Raw genomic sequence first — 17,042 nt, 5'->3', positions numbered from 1 at the left:
AGCACCATAAACATCTTTATGATCATGGGGGTGGAAGTGTAATGCAAGACATGTAGGTGGATGGATGGATGGATGGATGGATGTTCATTATTCTTTAAATTATATGTAATCAATATCTCCACCCTTTCTAAAAAACATGAGAACCAATTAGAAGAAAAAGACTAAATCAACACACAAAATTCTGTATGCATACCAAGTACTGGAGAAAAAAAGTCATCTAGCATTTGACTGAAAAGACACCAGTCAACCATTAGATTTCTATGGTTGAACACTCTCAAGATCTTATACTCCTATATTTCATTTAAAAAATTGTTCCCTGAAGTACAAACTGACTTCAATTTTGAATAAAATTTAGCATTCAAATTTATAGCCACTTTGAAAACTAAGGGTTTATTTATATCATATGAACCTGAACAGATTCTTTAATTATAGCAGCCTGGTTACACATGGAGAATCTGGATTTAAAAAAAAACTTCCTTGTAGGTTTTTCCACATTTTTTGGATGCTTTCAGAGAAGCCATCATTTATGGGAAATGGTATTAAGATCCTGCTGTACTGTAGTTTAAATGTAAAAGCTGTGCTTCCCAGAAGAGACTTTAGTGAATGCTATAAAATCACTAAAAGGTTTTTTTTTGTTGTTGTTGTTTTTGGAGTTTTGTTTTGGTTCGTTTTCATCTTCTTGAAAGCCTGGTTCTATTGAGAGAGATGCCGGTTCCTTCAAATGATCATTCTATATTAACAACCTGTGCAAGGAACCTCCTTTCTTGCTTGTTCTAATGGACAAAAGTCATCTTTGTTTGTGTGAAAGGAAAGTTCTGATTGAACTAGGCTGAGCCTTTCATTTTAAGACGAGTTAAAGTCTGGGGTGTTTTTAATGTTTTAATCTCTGTTTAAGAGGTTTCTGTTATGAGAGGAAAATTGATAACATTTTTACCTCAGCAAACTGCCAGCAAACTGGCTCTGCTCTAATCCCACATTTATAGTGATTTATATTCTCCGTGGCAATGTTCTGTAACCTCAGAGTGATACCACTGTGGTGTAGATTGACTGCATTCCAAATGCTGGAATCACATACATAATGTTTTTACTTTTAAATAATATTCAGACACCAGAATAAATACCATATGTGCACTGATGCTGGTTACAATGGGACCTTGTCATTTCTTGTGAGGGAGAACATTCTTTGTTTCTGATTCCTGTTTGAAATAAGTATGCAAAAGATAAATATGTACATTGACAGCATTTTGAGACGGCTTTAGTAATTATGCAGCTGAGGATGTAGCTACAATTCCTTAAAATGTGGCATTTAAAACTAAAAATATTGCTGAATTGCCACCATTCCTCACCGACACACATGAAGGCCAGGATTGTTATCTGACATTCCCCGAGTAGGGTACAGCTTTTATATTCCCTATCTACAATGTGCTGGAGTTAAAGGACATCTGTTAAAGAAAAATTACCTCCGTGAACACTGTTCATAGGAACAGTGAGACTAACATGCTGATGACATTGTAACAGGGAGAATAACACACTCGATAATGGGAAAGGATGGATTGATTGGAAAGCCATAATTCAGTGTAAGGCCTAATGTCATCTGATGCCACAAAAGCAGAATTTAGGTGGCCTGACTTCATCAAAATACAGATAATCAATCTCTCCAGATCCATTTTTTTTCCCACATGATATTGAAGATTTAAAAGTTTCATAAAGTTTAGAAATATTTCCCAAGTCATGTATTTTTAGATTTTTGTTTTTATCCCTCTTGGTTGGAATTCTAATCTACTTAGACGTATTTTTAAAATAGACATGGTAGAATACCTTTCATACTTGTACATCTGTAACAAGCTCCAACAAGTCAATCCACATTTGCTTCTTGGGGAAGCATTTCAATCCAGGTTTGCATTATTACTATTGGCTGAGCTATATTGAATTAGTGCCTATAACATTTTTATAATATTTTAAAGATGATGCGACCCTAGGCATTGATATTGATGACTTCCCTACCCCCTCTGCACCTCTCTCCCCACCCTATTCTGTGATGTTTGCCCAGAATATATAGTGTAAGATTAATGTGCGAGTAATACATCATAGTGTATCTCTGACATTTTATCTGGCACATGACTCAGAGTTTGGTTAAGTTTTGCCTGCCTTGTAGGAGTGTTCCCTATTATAAAAATGCTCAAAAGTCCCTTTTTGAAGTTGGGAAGTTATGAGACAAACATTAAACTAACATATTATCTCTTCTCTTCAGCTTTTCGGATGATCCCTTATCCCTTGGAGAAGGGGCACCTTTTCTATCCATACCCAATCTGCACAGAAACAGCAGACCGGGAGCTGCTACCCTGTAAGTTTTACCTCTCTGTGGTCCTCTCTTCAGCCAGGGAAGGTGGCGTGACCAAAGGTGGGGATGGGAAGAGGTGGGAATGATAAATGTTTATAATGTTCTTTGTCTTTTATTACTTTCCTCCCAACCCCTGGCCTTGTTCGATAGCATATGTATTAAAGTGAATTATGTGAGTGGGTTGGACTTCCTGCCTCTTAAAGTCTCTCCACAGTCATCAAAGGGATAGATGCCAAAGTACTGAAATGTAGAAGAGGAGGCATCATGTGCAGATTGGCCTGAGCACAGAGAACTCTGGTGTGGGGCCGAGACCCGCTGGGCTGGTCCATCGTGGTGCAGGTCAGATGTGGTCCGCACAGGCTGGAGTTGGAAGAGGAAGTGCTGACTTTAGAGGGAGCTGCAGCGAAGTCATGGATGGGAGGGCAGCACTGGGCACCAGAGGCAGACTGGGGTGGCAGGGCGGTGTGCTTTCCGAGGTGACGCAATGCTCTTGGCCAGAGGGATTTCCCGCGAGCACCTCGTGGATTGCATGGAATGAATTGGCTAACATGTGCAGGGCACACGTGCAGCCTTAGCACTGTATGAGTGCACACGAGGAAAACCCTGCCCTCGAGTGCCTTACAAGCCAGCAGGCTAATGACCCGCACCACATGTGGAAAGTATTATTTTGGTTTACTGTAATACAGCATTGTTTTGACAATCCAGGCTAAATAGTTATTATCAAATCATACTGTGTACAAGGATCATGTCCAGGCTCTTCATGTGGCCCTGACTTAGGACATAGTTTTCCCCCTCTGATAATAAGCTCCAAATTTTGGCTCTTCTCTCTTCTCTGTCCTTTCTCCTGCCACTCTCTCCCTTTTAACTATCCCCAGTTATGCCAGTACTGCACCCCTATAACACGGATAGATACTTGCCCAGAGGAGTGGGTGCTGTGGAGCCCTGGGTGTGCAGTCAGTTTTCACACACCAGCTATGCATCTCCCACATGGTGGGATCTGGGTGCAAAGCTAAGCCGTTGCCACCAGAATGAAGTGGCAGGAGGACCTCACGTGTTTCTTTGCCGGCCAGTCCTGACATGAGATTTGCTCCCTGGGGAACTCGGAGATGTCAGTGATGTGTTTCTCATTGTCCAGGTTTTATTGTAAGAAGTGTCTGGTGTCTCACACAACATTAGATTTGATTTCAGAAATCCCTGCTGTGGGCCCATAGTTTACCTTTTGACTCCCTCTTCAGGGAGATCCTTGTTAAAGTTTCCATTTTCTGCAAAGAAAGACAGTTTTCTGAAAAGTACGATGTTTTTTAATGTTTTAATTGAGCCCAATTAAGTTTCCATGGGGATGGATTAGCTATTAGAACAAGATTATAGTTCTTAAAAGAAACTTTATAGGGATAATCTTTATAAGCCTGAAATAGAAAATTATGGCTCACATTTATTTAATTGAATACCATGGTTCAAGTCTGGTCTCCCTCCAAAATCTTTTTTGGGCTGGGTTTTGAGGATGAGGATATGAAGAGGGCTGCTTGTTTTAAATGATGTCCACGTTTTGCACTTTAAAAGTAAAATATTGCCACATTAGGCCCTAAGTGTACCTCCATCCCGTATTTGAATCCCAGCAGATTGACCACCTGGATGCAGGCAGGCTTGCTTGTCTGCACTTTGTCCCTCCCTGATCCTCTTCCCTCAGCATTGTGGCTTAGGACTCTGAGTAACAAGTGCCTAATGGTCAAGAAGGGCCTTTAGATCTGTATGTCTTCAGGAATGGACCACTGAGAACCTTCTGTTAGAGGGCAGAATTGCTCACCTGCAGTTCCCCAGCCGCCTCCACCAGGGTCTCTGGCAGCTGGTTCTTCCTCCTCCCTGCGGACAGCCCCTGCCTCCCCTAGTCAGCACTGACCATGCAGACACAGGCAGCCACATAATGAGCAGAAAGAGGGAGTCGGTTCTCTTGGCTCTTATACAACTGTTTGGTTTTCCTCAAACATAGTGTTTGAAGTTTAAAAGTTATGAAGATACGCTAAAGAACACTAGTTTTGCCTCTTTTTTTTTTTTTTTTCTTTTTCCGGTGATTGTTCTAAGTATATTATTCAAGAGTCTCCTACAGTTGTGCCAGATAACCCTAGCAACCCTGACCCTCACCCCTTGCAGGTTGAACAGGCCAGTGTGTGAGGTCCTTGCTAAGTGTCTATCAGGGCAGCGCTCTCCACTGACATACTTAGAGCATGCCAGGAAAATGCACAAGATAACTAACACTGCCTCATTATAATGACTTAAAAAATACAAGTTGAAAATGTAGACAGGATTTTTTTCAGTATACTAGCTTTGGTCTTTCCAGGTTTTGTACAATGTATATATGTTTGATAATTTGGATAAAGTTTTGTCATTTCATTTGTGTCCACTTTTGAGAAAGGAATATTTTATAGTAGACATAGATGGTGCTGCTTTTTTTGCTCACGGATGTGTTATATCCCCAGATTAACCGTTATGCCTCCAGCTGAAGCAGCTTAAGGCTGGGTCAGTTGTGGCCTGTGGTTGTCAAGTGTCAACCACAGGCCATTTCCCATGGTTTCAGCCAAAGCTCTGAAGAGTTAGTCCACCAGGTAGGAACTCCCCAAGGATGCTCTTCACTCCAACCCTAATATTACCTCTGGTCTTCTCCACAGCTTTCCATGAAGTCTCAGTTTACCCGAAAAAGGAGCTTCCCTTCTTTATTCTCTTCACTGCTGGATTGTGCTCCTTCACAGCCATGCTGGCCCTCCTGACACACCAGTTCCCGGAACTCATGGGGGTCTTTGCAAAAGCTGTGAGTGTTTGCCTAGAGGGAAGCCTCAGGGAATGGACAGGGAAATCAAAGGGAGGTAGTGTAAGAGGAATGGGAGATTGTCACACAGAAATGGTTGCAAACTGCAGAGCTCATTCACTCAATGTTTAATTTCATTATCACCAGTGGAACCAAAGGGTTAAGGGTCAGAGGAGAAAGTACAGGTAACTGTTGATTCATGCCTTGCTTCCTTCCACAAAACAGATTTACAGCCATTTCCAAATAATGCATGAGTCCAAAAAGATGAAATAATTTAGAAAATCCTATTAAATGAGAAATGGGTGGGGTTGTTACTTAGTTTGTGTATGTTAAATGACATTAGCTCTAATCTTGGACACTGTGTATCTATCAACTCTTCGTGAAGGATGAGATTTACATTTACAAAGGTTATTTAAATTTATTTTATAAATGACTGCAAATCTTTGGCTTGTTTGGGAATGAACCATGTGAGGATGTGATAGTGTATAGTATTAAGAATACTGACAGACATTCAGGATGGGGAATCCAGTAAGAATCTTTAAGGGGACTGTGGAGTAGAGCTTTAATAAGAAAAGCCACTGTCACTTACAGCCAACTACCATTTTGTCCTTGTTAAAAACTGATCATTATGACCTGCTCATGCATGAGGGTAAGTTCCTGATTTTGCCACAGGTGGCTTTCAAACAGAGGAAATAGGAAAGGTATCTGTTGTTTCCCTGGAACTCCATTCAGATTTCAAGGCAAGTGGAATCAGGACTATCTCTAACTTGACTGGGTTGATTTAATCCCTTTCCAGATGATTGACATTTTCTGCTCAACAGAGTTCAGGGACTGGAATTGCAAGAGTATTTTCACAAGTGTTGAAGACGGACTGGAAATCCCACTGGCACCTCTATCTCAACACCAAAACTGAACTTATCGCCCTTGCCCCACCATCAAAACTGCTCCTCCTCCTGTATTCCCGACTTCCTCCAGGGCCGTGCCCTTCCTTTCTTACTCCCTGCTTGCTGTCTGGCTCAGCCTTCACCCTGGTATGGGTTGTGGGTTCCAACATCCTGAGCCATCAGGCAGGCAGTACTGGGATTCCCCTCTTCCCATCTGTTTCTCTTACAGCACTTCTCTTAGGTTAGGTCCTTATTCTCTCTGCCTGGATGTCTGTAATTGTCTTAACTGGATTCTTTGCTTCCAGTCTTACCTTCTACCAGTCTTTCCTTCATACTGACACAAGAATGATCTTGCCAAACTGCAAATCTAAACATATTACTTCTCCAGTGGTTGCCTGCCTGCTTCCGGATAAAATCCCAGTTCTCTAGCAAGACATGTAGGTCCTTTTATCATCTGGTCCTTGCTTGTCTTGACAATCTCATCTCTACCAATTAATTCTTGCATAGACTGGTCTTCAGTCATAGTAAATTATTTACCATGCACAGATGCATCAGGCCCTTCTGCACCTCGGTGCCTTTGCATGATCTTTGCAATGTGGAATGCCCTTCACCCTAACCACCCCATTGTCCACTATATCAAATGCCTCTTCATTCTCATGCTCAGCTTTCTTTGAATTTCTCCTAACCCGAGTGAAGAAGGTGTCTCTCCTCCGTGATCCTACAACCTATATGATAACATTTACTGTTTTGTGTGTTGGTAAATCCCATACCCCTTTCAAACTGGAACTCCTTGAGAACAGCAGGACTGTGTCTTCCTCATCTCTGTATCCCCCAATCTTTGCACAGTGTGGCACATGGTAGGCTTTCAATAAATGATTATTAAATAAATAAACAGTAGTGGTCTCTGCAGAAAAAAATCAATGTAAAAATTAGATACTGCTTGGTATTTTGTCCCTTCTTTTATACTTGTAATCATAGACTTGAAAGGACCTTAAATGAAATGCTTTCAACAGTAACTCCAAAGGGAAGTCATCTAGACTCATCTTGAACTGTTAACCATGGGGAGCTCAGCTACTAAACATCAAGCCCATTTCATTGTTGGATCACTCAGAGGTCCTTATTATACTACTAAAGTCTACCTCCATTTAATTTCCACCTTTTATTTCCTTTCTGCCCTTAGAGAGTACTTCAAGCAGGTCTACTTCCTTCTGCAAGTTCTTAGGATAGCTCTGTTCAAGGCCACCTTTAACCTCTGACTCTCTTCTCTCTCCTCCAGACTGAATGTCTTAAATTTCCTTAAGTCTTCTCTACCTGGTGGTTTCTAAACCCAGCATCACTCGGACTGCCAGCTTGCCTGTCCCTTCCTTTATGGGCCTGTGCTATACATCATGTTCCTCTTCTCCCCAGCCAGCCTCCCAGGAAAAGTAGTCACAAAACACAGAGAAAATTAGAGTGTAACTTAGTACAAGGTAAAGGAAGACTATGTTTACAACTTTAAGCAATAAATGTTCCCTCTTTTCTGTTTCTCCCTTAGATATTTTAAAAACATATTTGTAAAAGTATCTTAATCATTCTGGCATTGGTCATTGAAGTAACGAGTAGCACTTGGTGGTAGTTTTGGATCAGTACCAAGGTGCTCAGCCTCTGGCATGCGTGGAGATCATCTGGCCATACCACCCCATTCAAAATCTTGATGTTCACACCTATGAGTCTGTATTGTTAAGAAACACCCTGCCAGACTCTGAGAGTGGGGCTGAGGACCTTGTTCCCTTCTAAGGACTCTTGTCTCACGAAGGCCAAACCTGTGAGCAGTTATTTGAAACTGCATTGTAGGCTCTCAGAGCTGTTTAGACAAAAACTTTCCAGGAATCAGTGGGTTCAACCTAGCTGAGTCTTGGGATCATCAAGGGAGCTTAAATATTGCTGATGTCCACCCCACCTACTTCCCAGGGACTCCTGCTTAATTGACCTGAGAGCAACATGGGCGTCTGAGTTGTCACATACTCCCCAAGTGACTCAGGTGTGCAAGGAGAGCTGAGAATCACAGTATTGAATGAAGACTAATATAATAACTTGAGATGGTTTTAACCATCAAGGGGATTTGTGAAGCAAGGACAGAATTAATAAAATATGACTGGGTGTTCTCTAGAGAGGGCATACAGCAGTCTAGTCCTGTAGGACTACCATTACTACAGGTACTACAGTATTCCAGAGTATTGGAAGCTGAGTTCATGATAGATGTTTAGATAAGAGGCTACTTTCCTCATTTAAGCTTCCAAAACTTTGATTTTAAGTCTAAAATCTAATGATTGAATAAAACATGAATCTACCTTTAGGGTTCTCCTGTTTTATATTCTCCCAAGATGTGGTAGTTTGTTCAGCTACCCAGAATTTTCTAATAAGATTTTGGTACTTTTCCTTTTAAACCTCTGCCTGAAGGATCCTCACATCCATCTTACCCTTCATGCAGGTCTAGCTATTTCCAAATGTCTGGAGAGACTTCGTGGAGAGAAAGATGGATGGCCTGAATGAGTCAAACCCCCTCCCCTCCTACCCCCGCCCCCGCCCCAGCTCACCCTGCTCACTCCATCAGGCCCCTCCCGAAGCCCCTGCCCCACACCCACAGGTTATCACAGCTGCCCTGCCCCACAGGCTGCCTGCACCCATTTGCAGCTTGTGAAAGTGATTTTCTCCGCCCTCTCCTGAGATAATGTCCTGGTATAATGACTTTTAGTAGACACAGAGAGAACTCTCCAGGGTGTTTACAGGCCAACTTGCAGCCAGTCAGGAAGCCCACAGCCAAGTGTGAGCCACTGGAAAATAGAGGAGGCTTCAACTGGCTTTTCCCCTAATCTAATCTACCTCAATAACCTAGGGCTAACTGTTTCTAGAATGTTTGGTTACCAAGATAAGATTGCTCATATAAATAAGTCATCATTGCAAGCCCAGCTCCTCACAGAACGTGGGAAGGTCAACGTTCTGACCCCTCCGCTCTCAAGGGTCCTGCCTTTCCTCCTCTGTTCTCTCCCCTTCCCTGAGACTGAGCCCTCTGACTTCTGGCTCGTCTTCACTTATAGGCCCCGACCTCTTTGAAGTCTGATATTGATTACAGTGAGATGTCAATTCTCTGTTGCAATAGGGCACCTGGAACTTATTCAGATAAGCAGAGGCGTTTCTAATGCTAAGGAAGCATGTTGGGAGCCATGACCTTCTTCTAAGTAATGGTGTTTCAGGAAAAGAGGATCAGGCCATTGAAGTGTCACTCTCTCTCTTTTATTAGTTCAGTTGCTTTTTCTCACCACAGGACACTGATTGAATTATGGAGCATTTTGGTTAAAATTTTGACCATGTATCTCTGCCCTCTAGACAGAAGTTTTGGACATTGAGATAGATGGCTGCTCCAGGTTGCCTGGTTTTCCTCATTCAGACTTAACTTTTCAGGCAATAAATTTCCCCCCAAAGTCTAGAAGTGAAACTGCTGTTTCTTTTGTGCATGGGTTGGTTCTGTGGCCAAATAGTATTGATTAATTTTCCAACATCCCAAGGCATCCTGAGGAGCAAGGCTTCTTCCTCCAAACTTATTATTTTTTTTTTTTTTACTACCTCCTGATGAAAGCCACTGACTTTGATCTGTCACAGAAAGAAAGGGCTTAGTATCTTCCTCTGCTTCTCCACATTGCCTGTGTCTTCTTTGTGGGGCATGGGGTGGGGAGAGATGTGGAAAGGGGCACTAAGGAGGAAAATGGCTTAGTAATCAGGGGCATCCATCTCAACTAGATTCTACAAGAGAGTAAATTAGGCTTTCTAGGAAAGAGCTCAGAGGAACCTTTCTGAGTTGTTACAAGGATGAAACATTCTAGACACACAAGAGAGAGATTATTACATACATTGGAAGCATTGGGGCTTCATTCTCTCCTGGAACCTTGTTGAAAAGGGCAGGTGTGGTCCAGGACAGAAGGGACCACTGTGTCTTGCCGTGCAGTGGGATGGGGAGGCAGCTGTGGGTGGCTACAGGCTAAAACCGTCCTCTTGGTTTTCAGAGGCTTTACTTTTATTTTTTTGTCATCCAGATCAGGTCAGGACCCAGAATGAGGCAAACAAACCAAAAGAGTCTTTATTTTGAACCAGCTTAGTAACATCGTCTCTTTCATTCTCCTTCTCAAACTGAGGCTCCCTGACGGCCCCACATTTTAGTGTACAGAATTGCTCAGTGCACAGACTTTGATTCCTTTTATCTAACTGCACTGCTCATGCTAATATTCAGCAGTTCCTTCCCCACTCTATCACAGCTCCAGCAGTTCTAAATCTGGTTTGGGTCAAGTCTTTAGGATATGATAACCAGCAGCTGTATCACCTTGTTTATTGAGCCCCATCTTCCAACACCTGCCAGTGGTCAGTGGTTTATCCAGACCACTTTAGCACTTAGCTCGTCTTAGGAGTCAATATAGGAAATGCTGTGGTCTGAGGAGCTTTGGTGGGCTCTGATTGTGTGTTTGTGTCACGTACACATATATATTTATGTATGTGTAATCTTATAATGCTCTGTTGGTTTAATGCAATCAGTAGTCTTGCTCCATATTATCCTCCCTTAACCAGGATTTTACAAACACTTTCAGAGGCAGCTTGGGCAGTAGTTACTCATTCCTGGGCCCAGTGTTCCCCACGATGCCTTCCAACTGCATTCATGGTGGCCAGTCCAGCTTTAAGTGAGAAGGGTAGATCGTCCATCCTGCAGGGTGAGCATCCCAAGTGGTCTGTGCATTCAAAAAAGGATAATTTCAAGTTATCAGAAACCACCATAAATCTAACTCCCACTGGAGGAAAGAGTTGTCCTACCTTTGCTCAAGCACTAACTGCAAATCCAGCCTGGCACTGAGACCAGTACTCCCCAGCATTCTTCTCGTCCCTTTTGAACTCTACCACTAACTGTTCCAACTAAACAGAATTAGTTACTGTCTTCTGGCCTTACCTGTTGCTTTCTCATTTCTGTTCTGGCTGTTGATTGAACCTAGGGGGCCCTTGGTGCTCATATGTCTATCCTTAACATCCTGACCCCATCTCTATCTTTTGGCATTCCCATCATCCATTAGAATCTATTTCAGTTGCCTCACTTTACAGAGCTTTTTCTGATCCTTTCAACAGAGCTTTTCTACCTCTTCCAAACCCTCCTGGTGCTTTCTCTGACTTTCTGTCCGGATTGCTGTCATGGTCTATTTGGTTATTACTTTACTCAGCCCAGATCCTAATGGCCTTCCCTCCTCTTCCACTGAGCTTTGAGCCTCCTGACAGTGGGAGTTTTTTCCTAGACTCCTTTATATCTCACCCAGCACTTCAGTATCTTCCTGAGCAAATGTATTTTAGTTGATGTAAAAGATGGATTGGAGTTTTGAGTTTTCTTATATAAATCTCAACTTGATGGTCCAGCTATAATGTGTTATGGGCCCTTCCAGTATGTTTTCTACTGGTCCTTTAAAACAACAACAACAACAGAACAAGCAGGTCTTTTCTGAGGTCAATGAATTTGGGATATTTGTCCACTATTCCTATTTTTGAAGACCTGCAACCACAGATCATGCGACCAGGAGAGGAGCCCATTTTAATTTCATTGACTTTGTTGTCTGCTAAACTTGTGTGCCCTCAAAACCACATTCCCTTCTGCTTATTTACTTACCCTATGTACTACGTATGTATGAGAAATTTTTGTGCTAAGGATAAAGGATTAGGACAAAGTACTTCACAGTGAAGGAACCAGGTATTGAGCCCTAGAAAGTCAGTGCCTTGGCTCTGAACAGAGGGCAAGTAAACCACCCAAATACCCAATCCTCCTTTCTGACCAGGACAGGGCACTTCTGCCACATGCTAGATGGTTTGTGGAATGAAGCTGATTCTTTTTTTTAATTTCTTTTAATTGGTGCTGGGGATAAAACCCAGGGCCTTACACATGCTAAGCAAGCACTTTACCACTTAGCTACACCCCAACGCATCCAATGCATGAAGTTGATTCTTTACAAGGATATAATCAGAATGGATTTGAGATTATGACAAGTGAATCTCAGGCAAAGCACTTGGCTTTCTCAAAAGCACATCTAATGAGCATTATTCTGTATATGACTAGCAGAAAGGAATTTAGTAACCATATGAAAGAGTTCCCAAAGATCCATCACTCAGAGCAGCCCCCTTGAACAAGGACAAGTGTTTCATGGAATAGCAGCTTGCCACCTTCCCCAATCCCACAGGATGCATGTCACCAAGTGGGTCATTCAGAAATGAGCCTGGGCCTTGCAGGTATATGGGATGCAACAGAATCCCAAAGCAATAGACATACAAGTTTGTTTGTTTGTTTTTTAATTTTTAGCCTTTTCCATTTGAGATGATTCTACAGCTAGACAAGCAGGCGGTCTAAATTGTCACCATTTTCTTACTCTTCTGCCCACTTGCTACCCGCCTGTCATTCCTGTTTGATAACACCCCTCATGTACACGGGCAGCTAGCAGATCCCAGACCTCGGAGCATGGCAGCTCTCTGGGAGGGAGGCCATCAGCAGACACTTCTCTGCTTATCTACCAGTGCTGGGGCGGGGCCGGAATGCAGGTTTGACCCGCGTGTGATGTTTCCTGTAAACATGAGGAAGACTGCAGCCTGTGAGCCCCCCACGATGACATGACATCCTGAGATGCAGGCATGGGTTGGGGAGGTTCCTTGAACAAGCCTCCCTGACTTGTGGGTCTTTGTGTTCTTTGCAGTTCCTCAGCACTTTGTTTGCCCCCCTAAACTTTGTCATGGAGAAAGTGGAAAGCATCCTCCCATCCAGCCTGTGGCACCAGCTAACGCGGATCTGAGGGGAGCCACCGTCCTTCAGCCTCCTCACCCAGCTGGCTGCCACCGGCTCTTCTGTGCCAACTCCTCGTGGACCGCAAGAAAGCATGACATTGAAAAGGGAAGCCATTCCGAGATTTTAAGATGTTCATGGACTGTCTGTTCCATATTAAAAGCTGTTTTTGTTGTACAAAATTCATTGATGTTTAGTTCTATTTTATTTTGCCTCCAGAAAAAAAGAAAAAAGTCAAAAATAAACTTTTGTGTATTGCAGCAACCAGTTGTGTCTTCTTATGTATTCCCTCCAACCCTAAAAGTGTTGGTATTCCGCATAAACCTGTGGGTTGACATTAATTCCCTAGAACCTAGGTCCACTGAAATGCCACCATGTGGTTTCCTTTGCTGATGGAACTCAACTCAGCAGGTGTTTAGAACCCCTCATAGTTGATGACTTGGAAAATGAAATTGCAGAACTACTAACCCCAAATCAAATATCCTCGTAGACTACGGGCACACACACACACACACACACACACACACACACACACACAAGAAAAGTTTCCAGAATGAATGTTGGGGAGCATGAATGAAACAGAGGTATGTGCCTTCATAGGTTCCAGCTCAGAGACTCTACTTATTGTACAATACCCAACACTGCAGTTCAGGAATCATTTTGTGTTCTCTGTTTGAAAACTTGTTATGCAAAGACAACTTCTGATGAGACCCAACCATCTATCGTAGACCCTGACTACCCACATTGCCAAGGTTTTCCCATAAGGACACTTGGTATTTTTTAATTATGTTTGCATTCCTGATGCTTAAATGTGAGCATTCTTTGAGCGTTTTAGTGATATAAACCAAAATGATCATTTGTCCTCACCACCTTTAAAAGCCTTCCAAATGATTCATACCTTGCAGAGCATCTGGCTTTACTTAAGCAAAAGAAGAAAAATAAATAAACTGGAATCCTCTATCTGAAGTGAAAAGCACTTCTATTTAAAATCTGAATTCAGTGCTTTAAAAAAGGACTGTCCTTTACATAGTTTGTTTTCCCTTTTATGTAGAATCCTGCACCTTCCCCACTGTGACATGGTCAATGGTATGCAGGGGAGCTCCACCCAGGCTCTTTCCCAGCTGGCTTGTGGTTGGCTCCTGGTTTCCACCCAAGAGCAGCCAGGTGAGTAGGTAAATTTAGGGGCCTGTGGCCTTCTTATACTTCAGCAAACTTTTCTTTTTTGTGCAAAGTCCTGATGGGAATATACAGCTGGCTTCTCCTCTTAAGGAAAGTTTCCGGCAAGAGCTTGACCCTATATATACACCAATCGTATTGCTCTTGGGGCCAGGACCCTGTCTGCCTTGTTGAACTCTTGGCCTCGCCTTCCTGCCCAAGCACTTGACAGAGTGGATGCTCAAATGATTGGGTGAATGCATTGTAGTAGTGCGTGATGGGCACAGACTTTTCTCTTTTTTAGAAGAGAGAGATTGACTACAGCTGAAAAGGACAGGGAAGGCTTAGAATTGCAGTTTAGAGCTGGAAGAAAAAAGCATTTATAAATGATGTTTAATATGATTTAACAGATGAGGAAACGAGAGAATTTGGCCTGTTTAAGCAGGGACTCCCGATTGTGATAAGCCTTGAATGAAAGGTTTGAGAGCTGTAGGCAATGGGAAGTGACAATGACCCAAAGCAAGTTGTTGATAGAAATCCCAGGTGACAGGAAATGCAGCAAAGAAATGTAAGCCAAGGATTTACATGTGCCTAGTGAATTTAATAATGTGGACTTGCATGGGGAGCTGAGGCAGAAGTTAGACTTTGAGGGGTCGAGTGAATAGGAGGGGTGCAGGTGGAAAACAGAGATGCAATAGAGAGAAGGCACAGAGGTGACGGAGTGAGAGCTGGGATCACTGAAGGAGAAAAGTCCATGGACCAAAAGTGGAGTCAATCAGGCAAGGAGAAAGGAGACCTCTATGAATTTGAGGGAAGCAAATTATATGAACTTATTAGAACCTCACCCTGTAATCCAGAGTTGCTCTTCAGGTAGAGACTGTGACGCCAATGCTCCCTTCCTTCCACCACCTTCTTGACTACCCAACTTACTTGCAGTCCTGGCCTCCCAGGGCCTGGATGCCACAAACGTTGTCGTCTACCTCCGTCATGTTTTGCTGCCCCAAAGGACCAGCATTCCGACTGTTTTTATTTTAAAGGTTTTATATAAATCTATGGAGAGGCAAAGCCAGAGTAACCAAAATAACAGCAAAAGTGCGAAAGATGTTTTGTGTGAGCTCTTATGCTTCTTGCCCAAGGTCCAGATTCCTGACTTTTAATGGAGATGACAACTGGAATCCAAGTCTCATTCTGCCTTCTGCTTCTATTTCTGTATGAGGGCATTTCAAAATATTTTCTGATGGACTTTTCTCTATGAAGCCTCTTCCAACAGGACAGTTAGTGTCCCTAACTCTTAACTAATATGTATTTGTTGAATACAGATGCAAACATTCTAATTTAATGTAAGCAAATTGAATCTACCAACGTATATAGGAAATAATGCAATATGACCAAATGCAATGATCTGTAGGTTTGTTTTCAACTTCTTTATCAGTACTTACTAATATCAAAGTCATTACAGCTTTACAAAGAGTTGGGAAGCTCTTTTTATTTTTATGTGGTGTGTAATAAAACCTGAAATTATTATCTAATTTCAGAATTAGACAAAATCAGACATGAACCATGATTTTGCTTTGTTAATAGTAGATTTCTCTCCCTCTCTCTCTTTTTAACTACTATAGTGATCAGCCTATGCAGATTTTTCACTTCTTATTCACTTGATCTAATATTTTTTCTAGGAAATTACCATTTTCTGTAGGCATTTAAATACGTTACCAAAGAGTAGTAGGGGTTATAATTTGCATATTTAATCTCTTCTGTATCTGTGGTTATTTTTTTTTCATTCCTGATTGTATTTTTGCTGACCCCTCATTCCCCCTAAGAAATATAATCATTCTAATTTCCTTAGATGAGCTTGTGGTTTGTTTGTATTTTATTCTAAAAAGTGTGTATAAGACTCATTTTTCCTGGGCATAGCTTTCTTGTTTCATACATTTTCCTATGAAATGTTCTCCTTTTCATTGTTTCTCTAGAAATTTAGAAATTTCTGTTTTGGTTTTTCCTATTTAGGAGTGATCCAATATTTGAGTATCTCCTAATAATTGGTTCTCCATTACTGCCTTTAAAGGAATGAGTTTTTAATGTTATTGTGCAAAATCTAATGGAAACATCAAAGCAAAATAAACCCTGTTACTTCACACCCAGGGATTACTTCTAAGTAAACTTTTGATCCCTCTTTTTATGTTTAAAAAAAAAAATCTTATCTTCAATGTGAAAGTTTGAGGGCAATGTTAAAATGTCAAAGACATGTTTATGTTCCTTCTGTGGATTCTCCTTGTTTTTCTCATTGTCCATGACCATGCACTTCACCAAGCTGAAACAAATTGTGCTGAATCCTGTGGAGCTGAGCAGCTGCAGGCGAGTGGCACCTTCAGTAAGTACTGAAAAGAAGGGGCATGGGCAGAGAGGCCCCCAGACATTCCCATTCCATTTGGCTTCTGCTCTGCCATAGTGACAGCTCAGAATGGTTGTTCTGGGAACTGAAATGCTACAGACCTAGGGGTGGGGGAGGCCTACTACAGTGCTTGAATGACCTAGTCTTGCCATCCTGGCTTCTGAGGGTAGGGATGGCTGAGACTGGACAGATAGAAATGGTTGAAATGGAAATGTCCAAGTAGAGGTGGACTGCACCTCTATCAGGAATGTTCTGGACAGCTGCATAGGCTGGGGGGACAGATGACCTTAAGGTGACCACTATTATCTCCTTCAGAATAACGTCCACAACTCCCCAGCAGGAGCAAAGACAGCAGGCGGAAGGCAAGTCCTCTTTCCCTCTTCTCCAGCTTGTCTGCTGTCATGTTTAATTCCAGTGGGTTCCACAGGTCCCTGGGACCCACATTGTATGTAATTCACCTTAGGAAGAAAGCTGTGGCGTTGGAAACCTCAACTGACTGCCATTAAGTCGAGCAAGCCTCAAGAGGGTGTGTGTTTGTCCAAGAAAGGGGTAATACAGAGAGAGAGATTTTACAGAGTGTGCTCGGAGCCCCCATCCCACCAAGTGAGAGGGGAATTTCATCTGTCATAAGCAGGGTGCTG

General features: G+C 42.4%; 1 protein-coding gene across 8 annotated transcripts in view; it reads left to right on the top strand.

The window, feature by feature from the left end:
- The window catches only part of St7 (suppression of tumorigenicity 7), a 257,756-nt gene extending 244,644 nt beyond the window's left edge, over window positions 1-13,112 (top strand). For 5 of the 8 annotated variants that reach the window (XM_047560747.1, XM_047560750.1, XM_047560752.1 and 2 more), the window contains 3 exons: window positions 2,252-2,344; window positions 5,005-5,144; window positions 12,769-13,112. In XM_047560747.1, the coding sequence (XP_047416703.1) occupies window positions 2,252-2,344; window positions 5,005-5,144; window positions 12,769-12,864 (329 nt within the window). In that variant the 3' untranslated portion in view covers window positions 12,865-13,112. Of the gene's footprint in view, window positions 1-2,251; window positions 2,345-5,004; window positions 5,145-5,937; window positions 9,598-10,641; window positions 10,762-12,768 lie in introns of those variants that run through there. The other 3 variants (XM_047560755.1, XM_047560754.1, XR_007109780.1) reach the window with 2 other exon arrangements.
- Window positions 13,113-17,042: the final 3,930 nt, after the last annotated feature.

This window comes from Sciurus carolinensis, chromosome 8 (assembly GCF_902686445.1).
Source record: "Sciurus carolinensis chromosome 8, mSciCar1.2, whole genome shotgun sequence".
Classification (NCBI taxonomy): Eukaryota; Metazoa; Chordata; class Mammalia; order Rodentia; family Sciuridae; genus Sciurus; species Sciurus carolinensis.
Note: the sequence above shows the minus strand (reverse complement) of the source record. Positions and strands in the feature narration are given on the sequence as shown.